Source organism: Ziziphus jujuba, chromosome 2, assembly GCF_031755915.1.
Source record: "Ziziphus jujuba cultivar Dongzao chromosome 2, ASM3175591v1".
NCBI classification, from domain to species: Eukaryota; Viridiplantae; Streptophyta; class Magnoliopsida; order Rosales; family Rhamnaceae; genus Ziziphus; species Ziziphus jujuba.
Window position 1 is genome coordinate 12970971 of NC_083380.1, and position 25397 is coordinate 12996367.

Below are 25397 nucleotides of genomic sequence, written 5' to 3' on the forward strand. Positions count from 1 at the left end.
ATAACTTCCAACCCTTATAGATTCAAAATTCATAGAAATCGAATCATCTTCTTGTTGTGACATCTCCATTGAAGATTTCTCTTCACTTATATAGTCTTTTCCAACACCACCGAATCTTTGACCTGCATCTCTATTCCCATGATCTTCATCTTGTGTTGCATGTGTGTAATATTGCTAACTAGTAAATGGACTTAATCCAACTTCTCGATTTAGTGATTATCTTTGGTCACTACCTATTCTAACTTCTTCAAAAATGTTAAAAAAAAAAAATTGTGAATTGTCAGGAATTTTTATTTTTTATTTTTCAAACAAACATTATTATTTTACATGTCTATATTTCATCATCTATTTACCCACATTTATAAAACGAATATTCCCAATGATAAGATTTGACAGGTTCAAAAATATGATCAACAATATTTGTATTTTTATTTTATCGATATTCAATAAGTAGAACTTATTAATATTATTCAATTCGATTCATTCTATTTTTCTTATATCACTAAATATCTAAAAGTAATTAAAGGGTAAAAAAATTATCAATAAAGTTAATTTGATAAAACATTTTACTAAATATCAATAATATTTATGAATTTTTAAAAAAAATTAAAAATTTCCTGGATATTTTCGAAATTTCATAATTTCCATGGAAATTATAGATTTTTTAACCAAATCGTTAAGAATTTGATGTGGATATTTTACAGAAATTTTCATGCATATTTTGGTGAAATTTCAGAAATTTCAATGGATAATATGCAAGTTCTATTCATTTTCATTTCGAATCTAAATTTTATTTTAACCCCTTCAAAAAATAGAGATATCGAGAAAATTTTAAAGAAATATCGAATATTTTAAACTTTGACTCCGATTATGAAGGTTGTATCTAACTGCAAATGCTTTGGATCTCTATGGGTTTCTCACTTCCAACAATATGGAATCTCTTCAATTGGGCACGTCTTACATAATATCTTATTATTTTAGACATATATATTATTAACATATATGTATATACTATTAACATATATATATATATATATACACCCTTTCGGTACAGTAAGAAATTTATTAAAAAATATATATATAAAATTGTTAAAAAAATTAAATGTTTTATGACTAAAGATAAATATTTATGATTAAAAATGTTCACAAAATTAAAAAAAAAATCAAAAGATGAATGTTTCATGACTAAAAAAAAAAACTTTTAAAAATTATATAGAAATAGCCTATTTTTTAATTTTTATTAAATTATATAGAAATAGCCTATTTTTTACTTTTTATTTTTTTGGCTGAGAAAATAGCTTAATAGTGATCATGTGTAAGACATGCTTAAGAATGATGATAGGGATGATAAATTAAAAATAAAAATAAAAATAAAATAAAATAAAAATAAAAAGAAGAAGAAAATGATGATAGGGAACGTACGATGTGATTGTTGGAAATATTATACTAATCTCTACGTGAATGTAGGGTTCATCGCCTTTATTAGGTACAAGACATCCAACTTCATCTCACCTATCCTCCTAAGAAAGTGATGGATGGAACACGTGCCAATTACGTGTTCTTAGCTTTTAGATTTTTGTTCATTATGGTATTTTTGGACCACTTGTTGGAATAATATTATATATATATATATATATCCACTTATTTTCTAAACCATATTTTTTAATTTGCCACGTAAAATAAGTTTTTTGAAAAGCATACTTGCGGTATTATTTATTCTTGGATTATTATTGTGTTTACTAGTTGGATATTTCTGAGAAAATTAGCATATAAAATACCATATTATTGAGTTGTTCATCTACCATTTAATTAATCTTCAAAAAAAGCTAAAGTTTTTCTTCTAATTAATTTGTTACAAGCCGTGCACTATTTTTTTATTTTTTATTTTTATTGGCAACAATATAGTCTTACAATTTTTTTTGTTTTTTTTATTATAAATTGGGAAGGGGAGAATTTTAACATCAGGTATTGAATCCGAAAATAAAAACTTTTATATATGAACTAGATAACTATGGAGGAAGAGGTGGTGAGCTAGCATTGTTCTGACTCATAGCTCGACTACAGACTGAATAAGCCAGCTTCAACCCCCACCAAGACTCTTAATCATAGAAAGACTTGCACTGACATCAACATAAAAGGATCAGCCGGGTCTGTCTATTTGTGTGCATTGGCTTAACACATTTCTAAGCTCTGTAGACACTGCAAAAAACACATAATAAAGCAGCCAGATAACGGCTTTATATAAGTGGAATTAATACAAATAGTCATTGTCATTTAGGATGTTTTAGAGGGATCATAATTTTACAATTAAGTAGTATATATTTGTTTTTGGAACAAAAATTAAAGTGTATAGGTTATAACAAGTTTAAGTATATCAAACAACATAAGAAAAAAAATTCAAAAGATTTATTTCAATCTCTAAAGAAAAAATTTATTATAAGAAAGTAAGAGATTGTATGGATGCAACTTGGATTAGAAAGAATAATACATACATACAGTCTTCTTATCAAGAAGTCCTCTGAAAAAGCTTTAAAAAAATAAAAATAAATAAAAACATTTTTTCTGACATTACATAATATATTATTTTGCTTTGGATAAAAATTTGTCCAGAATTATCTAATAAGTGTGATTATATTTTGATATTGGAAAGAAAAGCCAAAGACAATAATTAATGAACTAAAATTAAATTTTTCAATAAAATTATGTAGGCATCTTTATCTTCAATTAAAGTTATACTTTACATATTAAAGAAAAAAAAAAGTTATAATTTACATAATTACTCAAAAAATAATACTCGTTGTCATGGTCATGAAGCAATAGTAGAATATTTATTCCCCGGCTTGTCGTATACATGATTGACGCAAACAAGTGCTGTACATCAGAAGAGACATCCTGGGCTTAATTCTATTTAATTGTCCAATAAATATGGGCTATTTTTCAACAGATCCAATAATTTAGGGCCCATCTATAACCTTCGAGTAAATAATCGATCCAAAATTGTTGTTTGAAAAAAAAAAAAAAAAAAAAAAAGAACGCACGGTTGTTTTATTATCAAAATAATTTTTTTGGTCATTAAATTATTCACTTGATCGAATATTATATGGATGCAAACATTGTTACTTGCTTGCATTTAATACGCCAGAATTTATTCGTCCGAAATGTAAAATTAATATATATGTGTATATATATATATATATATATTATATTTTTAATTGAGATTTGAGATTCAAATTAACAATTTTTATTTATTGGAAATTCTAATAGTTAAAGTTCAGTATAAACTAATAAAACAATATCATAACATTTGTCACATTAGTTGTTAATAGGGATGGACTTAGACTTGAGGGGGCTATGGCCACCACCCCCTCCCATTTTCTTTTAAAATTTCTTGTACTACACCGCCTGTTGCCCTTTTACCTACCACATCCCCTAGAGGTTCAGGTTCTTCGTTTTCTTGAATAACAAATATTTATTTTTTTCATATTTTGTTGTATGATTTAATATGTTTACTGTTGCCTTTGGGTGATGATGAGAAGGAAGATAAAAAAAAAATAAAAAAAAAAACCAATTGTAATGGACATTTGCAGAGAATGAGGGAAATCTTGCTTCAATTGTAAAATTTATTGTTCTTATTGTATGTTCTTAGCACTTTTTCTTCTGCTTGGAGAGGAAAGAAAATTTCAAATTCACTTGCTCTCTCTCTCTCTCTCTCTTTCTCCATGTCGTGCTCTAAGAAGGGTAATCCGGCGATGAATTTCATTGATCCTTGGAGAGAATTGGTTTGTATAAAGCTTAATTGAGTATAAGTTGAAAGTCACTTAGAATTTGAATACTTCCCCCTCTCTATTTTTACTACTCTAATAAATAGTACAAAATCAAGATTCGAATGGGATGATATTTTTGGGGTATTTGCTTCATATCTGAAACAGAGTGCTCCTGTGGACAACTTGATTACCCACCACCATGGATTTATTACCAAAAATGATGATGGAAGTGACAGTGAAGAGAAGAGGGTGAAGAAACTCCAGAGAAGGTACACAAATTAGAAACCTGTAAATCATCTCATTCTTTCTCTTTAATACTGGGGAGTTGTGCATCACAATACAAGCTGAGACTATTGTAACGTTTAAGGAATTTGAATGATTTGGACTGTTTGTAGTAATGGGCATTAAATGAAATTTATTTTTGTTGCCGTTTGGGTTTTTGGAAAAGGAAAGAGTAAAAGAAGGAAAAGAAAGATTTTTTGAGAATAGAAAAACGCTTTTCTGGGTACGAGAAAAAGAGGGAGAAGAGAGTAGAAAAAGAATTGGTTTTTATTCTTGTTTTGAACAGTGAAAAAATTTTCTAAAAGATTTGCATTTAGAGAGTGATAAAGTAAAGATATACTGAAAGTTCGAGGAAAAATTTTGGTGGTGCTGCATCCAAAAGTTTTTGATTTCGTTGTATCCTGGGAGACAACTGTCAGAAAACATCTACACCGGTGGGATGGAAATTATCTTAAGAATCCTGTAATATCACATAGGTCTTGGATTATTTTTCAACCAGCAGATTAAAACTAAGAACATACATATTTTTATTTTATATTTTATTTCCTGTATTTGATAATGATTATTGACAACTGTTATTCCACATATATACACATATATCCATACTATTTTTATAACAACTATAAACCTATTATCCTTTCTCCACTACCTTCAGGTAGCCATAGATTTTGTAGGAAAGAAAAAACATTACATATTATATTTTATATGTAATATAATATATTGCATTAAAAAATTACATAATTATTATTATATTAAAAACATTACATATTATATTCATAGCTAATCCAAATAGTATCAAAATAGTCCAAAAGGTTCAACATTGAACTTTCTAATCAAACAAAATTGTGAGCACCCATATACATTAAATTCGTATATGAATGGTTGGATGGTCATATGAATTAATCAGCTGCAAACGTTCTTCTTTAAGACTTTCTTTGTGCCTTAGTGATGGGCTAAATTCTTTTTTTTTGGGGGTTAACATGCAGTTGTGGTCTTTACCATTCAACAAGTTCTTTAGAATATGGGAAGTTGTTAACAAATAAAGGCATTTTAGGCTTAATAATCATTTAAGGAAACAAAATTCGAGGCAAATATAGTGATAGTCTATATAAGTCTTTGCAGAATCGAGTTTCAATACATGGGAATGTCTATTACGATGACAATATGAGGAAACAAAAATTGATAGCTACTGGATGAGAAGTTTGTTGTTGACAGAAGTTGATAGAAATGAACATATTTGAGAACATTGCCAAATATGTTTAATTAAAAGCATTTGTGCTGATTTCTGCGGATAACTAAGTATGCCTTCTCCGGTGGACAAGATTCTATTGAGAAACACAGGCAGCTAGGAGCAAACCTTGTGGTATTGTTTTGTGTGTGGCACCATATGTTGGGGAACATTTATGTCCTTTTGGTATTAATGCTGTTATGAGTAATTCTTAAGACACTTGAAAAACTATAACTAATTGATATATATATATATATATATATGATCAGGTTATGTTCAGGTCAGATCCTTGAGTTTAATATTTGGTTTGGACCAACTTTGTGCAACATGTTATGAGATAAATTTTCTCTCGCAACATATTGGTCTGCAACAAGTTTTAAATTTAAGAACCTGATAAGAGTCAGATTTTGTATTTACATATATATATATATATATATATATGTAAATTATGGATATTAACCAGGTTAACATACCAGTCCGTACCTCAGCTTTTTCCTAGACGATGATGTGGAACTGGAACATATAAAGAAGGTATTTTTCAGTTTCAGTTGCACTTTATTGTTTTGGAGTGAACCGATATTTTTAATTTGGATGAAATTCTACCACGGGGTGTTTCTTTTCTGAGCCTATTAATCTGATGCTTTTCTACATCAGCAGCATTATATCTTAACTGCATATATTTGTGTGTATGCTTTGAATTGATGAAGCCATTAGAAATCTTTTTGGTGGCAGGTTGTGCTGAAGCTACAGTCACCAGATTCATCTCCTGCATAAACAATGTTAAATGGTGATGTTAAGATGCGTATTTTCTTTACTTTTTTGTTCTTTTCCAGCTAAGTTCTAGATTCATCTCCAGCATAAACCAGTGAGTGTTACCTAAATATATAAGAAAACTCTAAACCCTAATCTTCATCATGGTGAAAAAATTGACAATGTTGCCGGAGGAGTTGGTGATTGAAATTCTGTTGAGGTTGCCGGATATAGATCTGATGCGATTCAAGAGCGTGTGGGAGTCATGGAATTCCTTAAACTAAAGTTATTGCTTCATTTCCAAATACTTGCCTCAACCAGAGCAACAGGAGCGATAATAATAATAAAAATCCTTCTATGGTCATCGCCAATGAATATGGAACTCGCATACTTTCTTACAACGATCTGGAGCATCATGGAAGTTACCGAACTCATCTGTATCGATTTAGTCACCAAAAATTCTCACGTGGAAGCCCTCATAAAGGAGGAGGAAGAAGAGGGTATAAGTTGAAGGATCAATATTGACTTAGAAGATTCTAGAATTAACTAGTATATTTGATATACTTGGTTGGAAGTTGAGCATTGGAATTTGTGAAAAAAATATCTAAAATTGGGGATGAGAGCAAGGACATAGTGGAGAAGTCTAGAAGCTTTGAGAACGCCAAATCAACCGACTTTGTCAAGTATAAAAGGAAGCTTTGGCTTCCTTGCTTGGTGAGCTACACAAGTGAGCTCCAAGGAGGCTCTCGGTTGGTGTGAATGAAAGAGCTACTCAATTGAGTAGAGTAAGCTCTTAGAAAGAGAGAGCTTTCATGTGTCAATAAATGTTAAGAGTTGTGTTTATGTGTTGAGTCTTAATTATGTGTGTGGGTCCTGCTGCATGTGTATGAGTATTTTATATTATATCAATGTATTTGCTTGTATAAATTATTAGTATAGTAGAATTAATTTATTTTCTCCCCCAACAATTTGGTATCAGAGCGGGGTAAGATTCAATAGGATAATAGTTTAATGGGTTTGGTAAGTTTTGGTGTCTTGCTTAGTATAAAAGAGTGGTATGTAAGAGTTTGTTAGGGATCAAGGCATGAGCATTGGTGACCACAATATTGGAGGAAACGGTCAAAGACCGTATGGTGAACGGTTAGAGACCACAAGTGCCAGAGGATGGTCAAGGACCATAAAGTTGTGAGGCAATCAGGGATCGCGGTGATGCATGGAGGCAGTCTAGGACTGCAGTGGCAAGAGGTGGTCAAGAATCGTTGTTGGTGGAGCTTCGTATGATCGTGCACAATCTGGGATTGTGGAGCTTGCTGTTTGGGACCAAGCTTGTTTGGTGTGTGAGCGGACCACCAAACCACGATGAATGACCTTCAAAAGATAGAAGGTATGTGGAAGCTCAATAGCATAGATTACAATATATGTGGTCGTTGCAGGGATAGAATTTCTGGGAGATCGTTGGAGGCGACAAGATTATGTCGCTGGTGAATGTCGCTGCTTTGATGAAGTGGAAGATCAAAGCTAGTAAGGCATGTTGGTAATTAAGACTACCATGGAGGAGATAATTTCGAAGCCTACTGGAGATGCCAAGACACCAAAGGAAGAATGTGATAATTTTTCAGCACTTAAGAAGAAAAGAAAGAATGGGAAGTCAATATTGAGGGGGAGAATTGAAGGATCAATATTGACTTAGAAGATTCTAGAATTAACTAGTATATTTGATATACTTGGTTGGAAGTTGAGCATTGGAATTTGTGAAAAAAATATCTAAAATTGGGGATGAGAGCAAGGACATAGTGGAGAAGTCTAGAAGCTTTGAGAACGCCAAATCAACCGACTTTGTCAAGTATAAAATGAAGCTTTGGCTTCCTTGCTTGGTGAGCTACACAAGTGAGCTCCAAGGAGGCTCTCGGTTGGTGTGAATGAAAGAGCTACTCAATTGAGTAGAGTAAGCTCTTAGAAAGAGAGAGCTTTCATGTGTCAATAAATGTTAAGAGTTGTGTTTATGTGTTGAGTCTTAATTATGTGTGTGGGTCCTGCTGCATGTGTATGAGTATTTTATATTATATCAATGTATTTGCTTGTATAAATTATTAGTATAGTAGAATTAATTTATTTTCTCCCCCAACATAAGTTTATGTGCTTTTGTTGTTGTGACGGTCTGTATCAATTCTAAAGTTACATGCCGTGCGGAATTCTCCAACAAGGACACTGAGGCTATTCCTTTTGCATCCATATCAACATAATAGGAATCTCAGTTTATGGAATTGGGTTTGATTCCAAAAATATCGAGTACAAGCCCTTTTTCGCTGTATCAAATTTGGATTGGGATGATAATTAGATTGCCATGGTTGAGAAGAGGTTGGAGATTCAGATTTACAGCTTCAAAACCATGCAACCAGTGGAAGCAACTCGTATATGAAGGGACCATAAATGGTGGTTTTGAAGATTCTTGTTATTGGGCTTGTGGAATGATTGTATATGCCCACGGAATGCCACAACGGATAGAATATAGTTGATCTGTTAACAAATTTGTCAATGGTTTCGTTGGGCATGAGCAATGACAAATTTCTCATCACACCCTTTCCTAACGATGTGGTTTTTAGTTAATAGTGCATTCAAAATATATAAGAGAGGTTCTGATTGTCCTCCTCCTCATCATAATGAACACCTTTCTCTGGTTAATCCTCATAGAGATTGTAGTTTCGATATATGGGTGTTAGGTGAATATGGCAATGAGGATTCATGGAGTATGCTATTCAGTATTCTACCACCCCTGCTGCTGGAACCCCCTGCATGGCGTTTCCTACAAATTTTTGCTATCAGGTTGGAACCGCACCAACACCAGCAAGATGTTTGTTTTTCGTGAGAAGAACGTGTGGGGAACTAAAGGTAGGCTGTTTCTGTATGACAAGCTTACCAAACAAGCAGTGAATCTTCGTATCCCTGGACAAGCAATAAGCTTGATGACTGCCCACACACCTTGTTTCCCAAAATGAATGAATGAATATTTATCCAACACAAAACTCCTTCATTTTAGCTTATGATTGTAAATGACTGTTGTTGATGAATAATATTTTGAGTTTTCTATCTTTTTTTTTCTTTTTTTCTTTTTTTCTTTTTTTCGTTTTTAAATATTTCTAGTGCTGAATAATTATATCATTTTTTTCTGTCTTCTGCGCTGCATCACATTAGTAATTATAGGCCAAATCGATATATATATATATATGGTCCCATACTATGGGATATTTTTGTAATTATCCTTGTAGATAACAAAACTAACACTGATCACATCAGAAGCTATCATTACGCATGTCAACAATGACCTCAATCCAATTTTGAATAATAATGTATCAAAATATAGTTTATCAACTCTAGAACTGATTGAATTATGTCAACTGACACGAGAAAAGAGAAAGAAAAAAACTTGATTTGGGCAGTTCCTATCTCCTTAATTTCTTCGTTTCAAAATCTATACATATTGACCTTTTAGGCAGCATATAGTTCTAGAAAGTTGTTGGAAATTGCATGTGCAACAAAATCAGATGCGCGCACCAGAGTAAACTTTCCCCTGTATCCAAATATTAAACAACTATAACCATACAAAGCAGTTCTATTGCCCCTGTATCCAAATATTAAACAACTATAACCATACAAAGCAGTATATAACCATACAAAGCAGTTTTATGGTGCGGACTGTACCAAAAGGTAATATTTTTTTCAAAAAACGTTAGTTTTTAGTACAGTCCGTATGCGGATGTTCGCACCATAAAATATCACTAACCATATATATATATATATATATGTATCCCTTAGCTAACTCAACTCTTATGCACACCAACTTTGAAAAGAAAAGAGAAAAGAATACAAGAGGGGAATATATATGTGTATATATATATATATATATAGATTTGAAGAAAGCTATTGTCATAACGGTTGTATTGTAGCTCTTCTGCTAGCAGCTGTGTCTGCAAAATCTGAAGCTCTGGATTTATTTGAGCTACTGACTTCCAACAACCATCGGGTATAACATAATAAATCTTATTTATCGTTATTCAAAACGTATATAAATAATTCACCATCCCTGCTTCTTAATTATAATTAATGGGATACCTGCATTTATTTGTTTTTGGTAGTGAATTAACACAATAAGGCAAATGAGCAATGCTGCAACAACTGCTTCTGCTTACTTAGCAAATCTGCAGATGCCGTGACGTCTTCCACAGGCTTGAACGAAACAAGTCCTGTGAAGATTGCATTTGCAAAGACCGTCACAGACACAGACACAGAAGTGCTATCCCACAACGTAAACGTGCAGATATTACTAATTCTGCTACCCGAAACGCAAATCCAAATCTCGATCCCCAACTCATGTTGTTCACATCAACTACTTACTGATCATTAAACACTAAACCTACTACTTATATTTTCTTTGTAAATGCCATGTTGTGCTTGCTTTAGCCTCATTCACTGGTTTTGAGGATTTTTTTAATTATAATTAATTAAAAAATGGCCGGCACTAGTCATATATATATATGAAATGATTGGATTTTTCCTCTTTTTTTGTTTTTTTGTTTTTTTTTTTTGTTTTTTTGAGTGTGCTTGTTGGATTATACTGAAATGCCTTATAATTAATACTTATATGTGCTTGTTCACCCCTTGATTAACTTCAACTAAAACTAGAATATTTTTTTGCCTTCTTTAATTTTATCCAATCCGCTTATATTTTTTTGGCAACAATAATTTTGCTAACAGCTTGGCCTAATAGGAAAGAAGGGAATAACAGATTTAACACCCAGTTCAAAATCATATACACATCTAAGCAGTCTAATTTAAGAATTGCTTGAGTGAAAAATATAAAGATTCTTTTTAAAAAAAGCGGTGGGATTGTTGTTCCAAATTAAGGTTGTCAAGCTTCTTCCGTGGATAGCACAGAAGCTTTTGCTGCATTGTGGGTTTGAGATTTTGGCAGAGGGCAAAGACGACGGATGGAGTGGATTTGTGATATTCGTCACGGAGTATGAAATTTAGTTGCCATCAGTAGTGTAATAGTGACTATCCTAATCTTTTGCAAATTAATCTCCCAACTAAAAATGATATTTGAAAAAAAAAATTGAGAAAAAAATAATATATATATATATATATATATAGAATATATTAAATATATGTATGATATTCGGCATCTAGCTGCCTACAAGCACTAAAGGCTCCATGTAAGTCTTGGAAGCAGCCAAACGGCCCACCACAATATAATGTGGGCGTTGATCACAAAACAATCATTTATATCAGTCCAACCACGAAGCTGTTCCCATAAACATTGTCATGTTGAAGTATGTGGATTCCATAATGCGGATTCCATAATGCCATGTGGAAGTAATGTATTGGTGGAGCTAGTTCAACCGTGAGTCCTCACAAGTTGGACCAAAAAAAGGCCTTGTTTATTCGTGAACAAACAGGGCAAATTTTGCTACGATCATTAAAGAAAAGGAAGTTTCAGGTATTTATCCTGTGCCTGAGGTTTACTCCATGCTGCTTTAGAATTCATAGTCTAATGAGATTTGCTAGTACATGGTCCCTGTTCATTTTCCAGCGTCTAGCAACTTCATTGAAAAGGAATAAAGGATAAATAAATAAACCTCCGTTGTAGATTTTGCAAAGATATAATAGCTGGCAGATCATTCTAATAAAGAAGCCACATGCATGAACTCTGAATCCTCTGCGTTTTGGTTTCTGTTGATGGTCTTTTGTTCTCAAGGATTTTCTTTCACATATTATGTAAGAATGTAAAACTTGAACAACAATGCAGTGTGCAAAGAATGAGACGGTGTAAATGTAATACCCAGCTTACAAAATGTATTCATTAGTAAGAGAATAAAACATACTTTTTCAGAAATTGTAACATAAGCAGCAAGATAATGCAGGCTAACCAAAAAATTTTTGAAGTATTCTTAACTCCCTTCTTATGCTGTACGGCTGAAGCGCTGAGAAAAGCACCACCATGACCAAAACTCACATACCCCTCTAATGGGTTCACCTATAAACTGCTCTCTCCTTTTTGTATGGTGGTGTAATCCTGACATATGGCAGATGGCAAAGGATCATGGGGAGTAGATATCAAATCAATATGGTCAGTCTGCTTGAACCATATACTAATGAGGCCGCCTCCATAACTGGTCATCCTCGTACTCATAAATTGCTTCTTCTTCAGGGCGATTGCAATTGCACTTCAAGCAGACCTTGCTCCTTCTATAGTTCAAGAAATCGCATCTACAATAGGACTTAAGAAGTTATTATGATGTTTCGTCAGACCTATGAAATTTAATCTCAATCGAACAAGAGAGAGACTTACGAAGGACATTCCCACTCTCCAGGATTTAGCTGTCTCTTGAGTCGTGGCTCTCGACAACTTAGACACTTCCTGTTGCTGGCAAAATTCATAAACTCACACCTGCAGATGGAAACCATGAGTGATAAAACAAACCAGCATGCCAAGAGAGAGCAGAATGGAAATAAGATTCCCACCAAAGTTGATATATTTTCCACAAACTCCATGGTAAGCCTCAATTATTTTTTATCTTGAATTTGGAATCCTATGGTGGTTAACCTTTTGTATTCATTAATCTTAATTTTGAAATCAAATGATTGAAACATGCATTTTCTATCTTGGCTATGTATTTGAATGTTAGGTGCTCAATTTTGTTAAAATTCAGTGTGGTGGGGAAAAAAATTTATCACTTTGAATAATAATGTGACTAAATTATGTTGACTGGCAGGAGAAAAGAGAAAAAGAAACTTACTTTGGACAGTTCCAATCTCCTTTCTTCATTTCAAAATTTACACTGACCTTCTTTGGCCCCTCTGCTTTACACTTTAGGCAGCGTATATTTCTAGAGAAGTTCATGAAATTGCATCTGCAACAAAATCAGAGGGGCATCAGCCAGTAGACCAAAGATGCACGTGAATAAACTTGCCCTTGTATCCATACACTAGAACATGCTATGTTGAAATTTGACTATCAAATCCACATTGTAAAATTAGAACTAACAAAAATAATGATGCAGAGGTCAATAACAATAAAGCCTCTCAATCCCATCAAATAAAGCATGTTTGATGGCAAAAGATAATTAAATTCATTGATTGATGAACCACAATGTCAATATTTTCTCCGCCTCGAAATGAGAAATAATATCATCAAATAGCTTTAAGGTTAAAATACTTCACAAGTAAACAGATATGAGAATAAGAGACTTACTCAGGACAATTCCAATCTCCTTTCTTCATTTCAACGTCATATGGACCAACTCTTTTAGGGCCATCTTCATTGCATTTTAGGCATTGTAAATTTTTTGAGAAGTTCAAAAAGTTGCATCTGCAATAAAATCAAAGGGCATCAGTTCCTGGACTTTCAAAAAATGTGAACTAAATATTAATTGATAGAAGATCACTAAGGTGAATGGATGAGAAAAGAAAGGAGGTAGGAGAAAAAGGAAGGAGAGAGGGGAGAAAAGGTAGGAGCAAAAGGAAAGAAAGAGGGGAAAAAATGGAGGAAAGGCAGTTCAGGTTTTCGGAGTGAGTTTTCTGTGCAGGAAATATTTGGAAAAGTCTAATTTACAGGGGCATTGCTGATGGGTTTTCTATAGGATTTTCGGTGGAGTTTTTCTTAGTCGGGACATCTTAGGGTTTTGATAAATAATCTTGGAAGGGTCTGACAACTAATCTCAGTTTCAATTTTGGCATAGTACTAGTTTACAAACTCAGATCGATGTATACTTTGTTAAAATGCCTTAGTCAAAGCAAAATTCTTCTCACAGCAAAAAGTCCATTGTGGGGCCAACTTAATTAACCTTGATCAATCCTAATCAAAAGTTTAAATTTTGAGCATTTTCTCATATTAGGGTGTTACATTAATCTATGCTCTTATTATGTCAACACAGAGATTCAAGCTGTATTTTCTATGCCACGTAATAAAGGTTGTCACAGGATACACTCTAAGAACAATAATGCATCAACCTAATTTAACAAGAAGAATGACACTATGGGCTACTTATTATAAATGATCAAAAAGACACACACAAGTCGATTTTGGATAAAAATAATTTTTAACTAAATTATAATATTTCCAAAAAATAAATTATAATAATTTTTTAAAAAGAAATTTTTTCTTGAAAATTTTTTCCATTAATATGAAAATTGAGAAAAGAAAAAATATATCTCTTCTCTAAAAAAAATTCTCTCTCTTTTCTTTCTATCTCTTCTGTGAAAATCACTCTCTGAGAAAATCTGAAATAAAGAAAGAAAAGAAATGAAAAAGAAAAACAGAGAAGAGAGAGAGAGAAGAAAGAATTCTGTTTAGTTTTCTGGAAACTTCGATACTACTATTTTCATTAATTATATTGATATTTATACAAGAGACAAAACTGTATATTTTGTTGTTTCCTTTTTTTTTTTTTTTTAACAGAAAGTGGTTACTGTTCATGCCATATCAGCAAAAGCATTTTGACGTGGCTACTTCTTATGACATTCCCCCTTCAAACTCTTTTTTTTTTTTAACAAAAGAAAAAACGTAGTTTGACAAGACAAAAAAAAATATTCCCCCTTTGATTTAAACAATCTAAACACCATTTACAACTTTGAGTCTGGACTTTAAGTATAAGAACCTTGCTGTGCCTAAAGCCTTTGTGAAGACATTTGCTACCTGCTCTGTAGTTGGTACATATCTGATTTCAATAGACTTGTTCAGCACCTTGTCTCTAACAAAATGTATATCCAGCTCAATGTGCTTTGTTCTCTGATGAAGAACAGGATTTGAAGCTAAAGCAGCAGCACTCAGACTATCTGTCCAGATCAAAGGTGTCGGCAATATAACTTGCAATTCTATAAGTAGATTTTATAGCCAGCATAATTCTGAAGTTATATGAGCTAAGGCTCTATATTCAGCTTCGGTACTTGAACGAGCAACCACAGCTTGCTTCTTAGAGCTCCAAAAGATTAAATTGGAGCCAAGAAAAATTCCATAACCACTGGTGGATCGCCTATCATCCCGATCACTAGCCCAATCGGAATCAGTAAAACCATGTATAACCAATTTCACAGAAGAATGTAATTGTAAACCATGATCTGCTATACCCTTTAGGTACCTCAACAATCTTTTACAAGCTTCCCAATGAGAAGAAGTTGGTGCATGAACAAATTGACTAAGCTTATTAACAATAAAGCAGATATCAGGTCTTGTTATAGTAAGATATTGAAGACTTTCAATGGTACTTCTAAAAAGTTCTGGATAAGATAAAGGATCACCTTCAGCTAAAGAGAGAGGCTTACTAACAATAATAGGTGAAGGATAGGATTTTGCAACATCCATACCTGTTTTCTTAAGAAGATCACTAATATACTTAGTTTGAGTGAATAACATGCCTTTGGAGTTCCGCTTGACTTCAATGCCCAAGAAAAAATGTAAGTCACCCAAATCCTTCAAAGAAAACTGAGAATTAAGATCTAAAACAAGCTTTTGAATGATAGATCCATTAGATCCAGTAATGATAATATCATCGATGTATACCAACACTAAAGTATAAGCTGATTTTGTTCTGAGAACAAACAAGGATGAATCTAACATGGAATTTTGAAATCCTTTAACTAATAAAACCTATTTTAGTTTATCATACCAAGCTCTTGGAGCTTGTTTTAACCCATACAAAGCCTTATGAAGTTTACACACATGAGTAGGAAACTTCTTACTTTCATAACCTTGTGGTTGATAAAGATAAACAACCCCATGCAAATCACCATTAAGAATAGCATTGTTGAAGTCCAACTGTTTCACAATCCACCCTTGAGCAACAGCAAGACTAAGCACTAGTCTTATTGTAGTAGGCTTGACAATAGGACTGAAAGTCTCATTAAAATCAAACCCAGGTTGCTGATGAAATCCTTTTGCTACCAGTCGAGCTTTATAGTGTTCTACAGAACCATCAACATTTCGTTTAATACGAAACACCCATTTATGACTAACAATATTCATCTCCGAACAATAAGGCACCAAGGACCAGGTGTTGTTTTTAATGAGAGCTTCATACTCTTTATCCATTACATTTCTCCACCTAGGATTTGACAAAGCTTCATGAACAGACTTAGGTTCTTTTTCTTCAACACCAGCACAAAAAGAGGATTGATGAACATTAAAAACTTTTGGTTTCAAAGCCCCTGTCTTTGATCTAGTTTGCATAGGATGAAGAGAAACCAACGTTGATTTTTGAGAAGAGAGTGGTGGTAAAACAACACCAAGTTGTACACCTGGTATAGTGGAAGAACTCGAAACAACAGGCAAAGAGGCAACATCAACAGGCAGAGAACTTGTGAACTCAAGATGTAAAGAATCATTAGCTGGAACAGCCTCATCCGAAGAAGATGATACACGGTGAGTAGAAACTAATGAAGCTGTAGAGTTCAAACAATCTGATGAAGCAAATGTACCAGCCAAGTTAGGGACAGATGAAGAAGAATTCTGAGAAGTATGATCACCAAAAGAAGAAGACTTCAATAATATCAGTGGAGTATTTGATATTTCAGAAGTTGGAGGTACTGACTTAGACAGATGCTGTAGAAAACCAGTAGAGAATGGAAAATCCTGCTCATTGAAAATAACACTCCTAGCAATATAAATCTTACCGGTCTTGCTTAAGCACTTATAGCCTTTGTGATCAGCACTATAGCCAAGAAAGACACACTTTTCACTATGAAACTAAAACTTGTGCGGCTGATAAGGCCTTAAAAATGGATAACAGGCACTGCCAAAAACTTTAAGAAAACCATAATCTGGAAGTTTGTGAAACAACATTTGATAAGGACTTTTAGAACTAAGAATAGCAGTAGGCAACCGATGATGATATATACTGCTGTACTAAAAGCTTCCCACCAATATAGTAATGACATATGAGCTTGAGCAAGTAAACATAAACCCATTTCAACAATGTGTCTATGTTTCCTTTCAACTCTACCATTTTGCTGATGCATATGAGGACAAGAATGTCGAAACTGAATGCCATGACTTTGTAGATAAGGAAGAAAAGATCTATATTCGCCACCCCAGTCAGATTGCAAACAGTTAATCTTAGTATTAAACATCCGTTCAATCATCAAATGAAAATTTTTAAAAATAGAAATAGCTTTAAATTTTACAGTCATTGGGTAAATCCATGTATATCTTGAATAATCATCCAAAAAATGAATGTAATATCGAAAACCACCCTTGGAAATCGTAGATATAGGACCCCAAACATCAGTATGAATCAATTCAAGAGGCTTAGATGCTTTGGAGTCAGATGAAGGAAAATGACAAAGATAACTCTTGCCATATTGACAAGCATCATAGAAAGAAAAAGTTTTATTAAGTTCCAAATCTGGTTTGTACAATGATACAACTTTGTGAACAATACGTACTGAAGCATGTCCTAAACATTGATGTAAAACATTAACATCAACAGCCTTAGTAGCTTTACATGCCAAACTAATATCTGAAACACTTGGAGAAACAAAAACTGTATGCTGATCTGAGATAGAACAAGAAGCATTATCACCAGATGTACACGGATGAAATACACCATTCTGCTTATCATCTAAAACAGAAGAACAAAGGACACCAGACAAGACACACATTTCCTTTTTTGGTACTGAAGATAGAATAGCATTATTAGAGAAAGAGAGCTGTCGAGCCAGGCAACAAGAATTCTTGTTCAGTGAGGTTTTATACGGCACTTGAAGTTTATAGAGTCCATCCTCAAGTACTCCTTTGAGAACTACCAGACCCGTCTGTTTGTCCTTAATTAAGCAGATAGTAACATCAAATTCAACAATAACATTGTTGTCACAAACTAACTTTGATATGCTTAACAAATTCTTAGCAATAAAAGGAACAACTAAGACATTCTTTAAGATCAAAGCATATTTAGGATGGGAAATGGAATATATCAATGCATTAGCTATGCTTGCAATGTCAAGACTTTGACCATTTCCAACAAGAAGCTTATTACTCCCATTGTATTCTAGCTTCTGCAAAAGGTTATCACCATCACTAACCACATGGTTAGTAGCACCACTGTCCAAGTACCAGTTAGGATCATCCATTAGAACAGGAGTCATTGCCATATTAACAGATGTTGAACCATTTAAAGAAGACCTGTTAGCAACAGAAGTATGAGTGGGAGAGAACATTGGACCACTAGGAGTATGACAGCCTGAGGAACTTAACAGAGGTGAAGCAGCTGATGATGAATATCCTGCAGCAACGGAAAACATGCCTCCACCACTTGGACAAGAATTATTAAAACTAGCACCAAACTGAGGAATAGTAGAACCGTATACTCCAGGTTGCAACATGCCAGAAAATGGAGTTGAAACACCACCAAAAACAGATGAAGGATTGTAAAACTGAGAAAAATTAGCATTCACACCAGTATGTTGAAATGCAGAAGGAAAATTAGCCTGAGCAGTGGGAGGACCAGAAAAACCTTGAAAGACAGAATGGCCAGAATTGGAATCACGATAATAGCACACATTTGCTAAATGACCATAAATGCCACAAATTTGGCACTGTGGTTTCCAAGATCTACCACTGCGACCTCGACCTCTTCCTCTGCCATAAAAACCTCTATTTCTACTATCATCATACCTTCCTCGTTCACCAAATTTACCAAAACCAGAATCAACATTACTAGAAGTATGTAGAAACGAACGACCACTACTAGCAGAGTGACCAATATTAGACAAAGGAGAGGAAGTGTGAGAGCCTAACTCCAACTGATTATTAAAGGCACTAGCAAGATTCGCAGAATTAAATGCATTCAGAGTAGTATTTTGCTCAAGAGTTGCTTCATAATGTGAAAGATAAGTCTTTACCTCCTGTAAGCTTGGTAATGGAGGCCGACTGGTATAATTGACACGAATGGTCTCATATTCTGGTCCCAATCCCATTAGAATACACATAACCAATTCCTTTTCAGACACAAAGAAACCAGCAGCTCACAATTGATCTGCAATTTTCTTCATTTTCTTGCAGTAATCGATAATCCTCATAGATCCTTTCTTGGTGGTTTGCAATTGGTTCCTAAGCTGAAGCATTGCAATTTCAGATTGAGAGGCATAATTTTCTTCAATTGTAACCCAGAGTCGTCTTGAAGTTTTTAAGCCAATTAGATCTCCAAGTTCCTCAACTGTAATGGCCGAAACCAACCAGCCAAGCAAAAATTGATCTTGCAAGATCCATAGCTGTTGTTCAGATGAAAATTTTGAAAGGCTGTCATCATTTACCTCCAGATCACCAAAGACAAAGTCGCGCATAAACTGAGGCTCATCAAGAAGAACAAATTTTTCAAGCTTATAACCTCTCAGAATTGGTAGAATCTGAGACTTCCAGATGAGAAAATTTTCATCTGTCAACTTCAAAATACTGCTGGAAAATGGAGACACCGTAATCAACGAAGCATCAAAACGATCCGTTATTGAATTGCCTAAAGAATCTACCATTTTTGTAGCTTCAGAGTTCACCATTTTCAGATCTACGGATCAAATATCAGCTCTGATACCATGAGAAAATCTGAAACCCAAAGAAAGAAAAGAAATGAAAAAGAAAAACAGAGAAAAGAGAGAGAGAAGAAAGAACTCTGTTTAGTTTTCTGGAAACTTCAATACTACTATTTGCATTAATTATATTGATATTTATACAAGAGACAAAATTGTATATTTTGTTGTTTCCTTTTTTTTTTTTTTTTTTTTTAAACAGAAAGTGGTTACTGTTCATGCCATATTAGCAAAAGCATTTTGACGTGGCTACTTCTTACAACACTCTCTCTTCTTTGCAAATGAAGCTCTCTCCCTCTCTACCTTGTATGTGAATTGAAAAAAAAAAAAAATGAAGGTTCAATTTTGTTTCTTTCATCCAAAAAAAAAAAAAAAACCTTCAAATTAAGTTCTAACAACAACAACCTCTTATTATTTTTTAGTAAATTAAAAGCATCTCCAATGGTTCTATTAATTTAAGCTTATATGGTAAAGGATAAAAAAGGTGTTAATGCTTTGGTAGTATAGTATTTATCAATTGACAATATCTATTTAAAATTCTTCTCCAATGAAAATAGTTGGAATGTTGAGAGAGAAGATGAGAGTAGAGAATAGAAAGAAGAGGCTGTGAATTAATGAAGACAAAGGAGAGAAAAGATGCTTCATTTATGACTCACACTGTCTAATAGGTATTTTATAAGTAGATGATCTATTAGACAATTTTTTTTAATGTCACCTTAGTTTGATAGAGATTTTTAATGTGATAAAATTTCTTAAATAAACAAACAGATCCGATGAACACAAAAAGCTTTAAGATAATCAATCATTATTTCATTATGGTCGAATATTCTTGACATTTTAAAAATGTCAGCATAAGTTGAAGGATATCCATTGCATTAATAATTATTGTCCTATCTTCTTAACATTTTAATTCTTGATCATGCACGTGGTTCAATAAATTTTGGTCAATATTTAAAAAGCCAGGCCAATATATTGTGTTATACAATGAATATCAGCATAAGTTGAAAGATATCCATTGTATTAATAATCATTGTCGTATCTTCTTAACATTTTGATTCTTGATCATACTCGTAGTTTCAATAAATTTTGGCAATATATAAAAAGCCCTCCAATATACAAAGCAGTTCAATAAATCTACTTTGTTTTTCTTTCCCTTAAAATATTATTAAAAAATAATAATAAGGTATGAACTTTTCTATTGGGACCACTAAAATACAGAAAAACAGATAAACTTCACCACTTCTAGGCCAACGAAAGTATACCACAGCGGATGAAGTATCAATGTACGATGGACCTAATAAAAGTACAAAAATGTAGACTTTTTTCTCGCCGAATGAACAGAAATGTAGACTTAAGTCTATTAATGCTGACAAGAAGTTTGCACCAACCTGGTCCACTCGGTAATGCTACGACAGACAAGACTTATCATCAATTAACTTCCGCAGAGCATGAAAGTTACATGTTAAACATTCACGAAAAAAACAAAAAAGAGTTACAATTTAAACACGTAGCATGGGAATAAAAGAGAAGACCACACGTTTTGAACACATGGTACAAAATTTGTCAATATTCTAACTAATCCACAATGCCCTTGCAAAGAAGCAACAAAATGAAATGAACATAAGAGCAGCCATCTAAGAGAATAATATAAAATGGGGACAACTGTCAATAAACAAGGATGAATGTTCCATGGGTAATATAACCTTTAAATTCTGATTCACGAACCGGTGTTAAAATTGTCCATTCCAAATTATCAAAAATATATCTATATATATATATATATATATAAGAAAATAAATATTATTAATAATTAAAAAAATCATACACAATTTCCCTTTTATATTGGATAAATAGGATGTTAAGGACCACTACTCATTTGAATTGGCAAACCAAAAATGAAACATGACAAGACAAAGATGGAGAATAAATGATGGGAATTTTCAATAAATAAATTAAAAAAAATTTGGTAATCAAAAGTTTGGTGCAGTCCTAATCATTGGGCCGTGAAAAGGTTTCGAATTTTATTTTATTTCATTTTTAAGAAGAAATCAAAAAATTATTTCGAAATAGTTAGATAATATTCACATCTTAGGGAAGAAAATATTAATTTGTTTTTGAAAATAAGAGGACAAGGGCATGCTCGAGAGAGGATAAGATAATATTATTCAAGCATCTCCGATTCATTCTTGATCATACACGTAATTCAATATTCAAACTAATGTGTGTTTGTGAATAGTCCACGACTCTATTCTAAACAATACAACTAAGATTATTATAAATACTTCTTTTTCCTTTCCTTTCTTTCTTTTTTTTTTTTTAATGTATTTATCATCCAAACAATATTTATTAACAAATATTTTCTTTTCTTCAGTAAACTTATCCCCTCTTTTGTCTTCTCTGTCATCAATTCAAATATAATATTAAATAATTATAGAGAAATTCAAATTTTAAAATTTTTTTTTCTTTTTTTTTAATTTTTATAGGAAATCTAAAAATCATTTAATGCAGTTTTTTAAACTTATAATTAAACATTTATTAATTTTTAATATTTTTTTTTTAAAAAAGGTATGTTATAAATTCTATTTTCACCAACTTTATCAAATGAATACTAAGTAGAATGCCATCTTAATAATATAAAATTAAAATTTTAAGATAATCATTTTTAGCATTTTCTATATTAATTGGTTTTAAATATAAATAAAAAATATCAAAGTACAATAAAAAATTCATTTTCCATCAAAGGTGAAGAAAGCGAAGGTAAAAGAACACGAAGAGCTCCGCAATGCATGTTCATGTAAATCATTTATCATGTATTTACTTAATTACGTGAAAAATTATCAAAAAAAAAAATCTAAGATTAAATGAGTAAATGAAAATCTTGCTTTTATAAAGATCAAAAAACGATAATTTGTAATTTATAAAAAGTACAAAACTATGTATTTCAGTTATATTCTTGTCTATCAAAAAAAGAAATAAAGAGAATTTTTTAAATGTTTTTGTGAATATGCAAACACAAAACACAAAAGATAAATGTTTTATGGCTAAAAAAAAAATGAAGAAAAAACTATACAGAAAAAACTTATATATATATATATATTGTTTTTGGCAAATGAGAAGTGACGAAGCTGACGACCCACCAATAGAAACAGACACGTATTAATTTGCCATGCATTATGAGAAAAATTTATACGGGATAAAAATGTGGCACCGCAGTAAATCACCACGTATATCCATCTTTCAATTTCAAAAATGCATTTCATTTTCTGTCGTATTCAGCGTGACTTTTTCCTATTTTAACTTTAGCTTTATTTTTTATGTAAAAAAATTGACTTCCTTTTTGTCTTCATCTCTCCCACGTATGCCTTTAATTGCATGCCTCTTATAAACAAAAACCTATGCATTATTGCATTGTATATAGCAATTATCTTCACGATTGAAAACTTGGACAAAATTCCTTAAATAGGCTATTCAATCATAGTATCAAATTAACTTAAATTATGCATTCAGATTTCCTCAAATTTGGATTCCCTTCAACATGGTTGCCAGTTATCTTAGAAGAAACATAGTGAATATAAAATTTTCGTTTTTGTTCCCAAATGTATAACTAAATCACACTCTTTTTTCTATTGCACAGTAATTTAATTAATTTTGATTTTTATACATAATTTTATAGATTCCAGTAATGTATAAAGCTACAAGTTCAGATTTTTCAATGGTTTGCATATTAATTGTAATATTGATTTTGAAACTCAACTGCATATTGATTATAACTTTTCTTAGTCAATGAAAATACTAAAATATATTATTTACACCAACTATATATAAAACTGTTACAAATCACAAATATCCGTTTAATTACACAGTTTATGTGACAACTTTTTTTCTTTTTCTTTTTCTTTTTCTTTCTTTCCTTCTTTTGGAAGCAGAGGGCCAAAGCTTCATAACAACAAAGCTAAACACACAATTATATCATTTAAAAAAAATGCTAGAGTAATATGAAATAGTGGCATTTTTAATTAACTTTATACCGATTAAAATTAGTCAGACTAAAATGTCAGGACCCGTCCAGAATTCCTTCCCCGGAACCCTAGACAGCCCTGATCCCAGGGAAACCCTACCGAACCTTCCAACGGAAAATCGGGCAGAGCCTCCCCTAAGGGATTTACTTACCACAAAATTCCCTGCACTGAAAACACACTTCTAAAATTATCCCCTTATTCCTCCCACAGTACTACAAATCGATTCCACAAATTGCAGTACTTAAAAAAATAATTACAGTAATCCAGTGCAAAATAAATACAACAAGAGTGAAAGAAATATTACAACTGCAATAAAAGAATAACAGGGTACTGCCGAACTAAAACAGCGAGGAAGATTAAGTCCGCTCCGAGTGAACACCGACAACCTGGTACCTAGAGGAACGGAATTTAAGAGTGTGAGATGCTAATCGTCTCAGTGAGCGACCCTACTACTATACCATATATTATCACAGTAATAAGTATAAATAATAATTATTTGGAAATAATATTTTCTCTCAAAACCCTTACAATTCTCTCAGTTGGAAAGGTTCCCCTTTTAAAACAATTTCACAAAACCCTTTATCCATATTCCCCGAAAACCAAGACATCAATTAAATACCAGAAGCGGTAACAATTATATTTTTAATTCCAATTCAGTTTCCAAACATTTTATTTTTAAAACACAGTTCTGAAAATCATTTGATGCACCCACTATATACCAGTGGCGCCAACAGTACCCAGCGTCCCAAGGTACCGCCAGACAGGAGGTTATAGAGAGAAACCGGCATACGGTCGCGTGGCGTCCCACAGCGCCGCTGCTAACCTGGTGTCCCGGCCAAAGGGGGGTGGCCGCCCTCTCCGATGGCATCCACAGGACACCCTCATAATATCAACCGCGCGCTACTCACACCCACCTGCGCGCTAATCACATCACCTGCGCGCTAATCACACCCACCTGCGCGCTAATCACAACCGTGTGCACACTAACCATATAACATATAAACAGAACACCAGTACGTGCACGGTGCATCTAAAAATCATAAATTTCACAATTTTAAATTATATAACAAATTTCACATTTTTCATAAGCATAGCGGGCATAATCCATCCGCTTGAACCCGGAAATTCTCCGTAATTTCTTTATAATCAATACCATAAATTCCATGATTTTCAAATCCACCAACTCCCAAAATCCATCAATTCAAATATCCACATTTTTCCAAGCATAATAATTTCTCGAAATATCATAATCAAATCTCATAATATTCCATGGGCATATTTTATAAAAATTGAAATCACCAATATAACCAAATATTTTCCTTGAAATATTTGAAAATCAAATCGTGCCCAATTTACCATTAAAACCACACCAATTTCAAAATCCTCAAAACCATAAAATAATTCCACACGGCATAAATTTGTAGAATTCGTATTTTCTTAAATCCAATAAATTCATAAATAATTCTACAATAAATCCAATAAATATTTGGCACATAGAAATTAAATTCCAAATATTTAATTCACACATAATATATTCATCAATTAAATTCCCCAAAATTAATTTGAAGGTGGGTCACTCACCTGGAGCACGCAATTAACCCATGATCCACTACGGGATCAATTCTACGACTCACCGGTGCTCCTAGAACAAAATTCACAGACAGTCAAATAAATTAATATTTTATTCGGGTAAATAATACCCGGTACCCGGGGGGTCAAAACACAAACGATATCTAGAATTTACGAGTTATATACCGAATCGAAGCTCGAGTGATGCTAATC

At 32.8% G+C, this 25397-nt stretch overlaps 1 protein-coding gene across 2 annotated transcripts in view; it reads right to left on the reverse strand.

Annotated features, from left to right (window-relative positions):
• Positions 1–12137: 12137 nt before the first annotated feature.
• LOC107418553 (zinc finger protein VAR3, chloroplastic) overlaps positions 12138–25397 on the reverse strand; it is a 70898-nt gene continuing 57638 nt past the window's right edge. The window contains exons 4-7 of one of the 2 annotated variants that reach the window (XM_060814124.1): positions 13274–13390; positions 12819–12932; positions 12371–12469; positions 12138–12288 (exon numbers count right to left, since the gene is read on the reverse strand). In XM_060814124.1, the coding sequence (XP_060670107.1) occupies positions 12171–12288; positions 12371–12469; positions 12819–12932; positions 13274–13390 (448 nt within the window). In that variant the 3' untranslated portion in view covers positions 12138–12170. The remainder of the gene's footprint in view (positions 12289–12370; positions 12470–12818; positions 12933–13273; positions 13391–25397) is intronic. The other variant, XM_060814123.1, reaches the window with a different exon arrangement.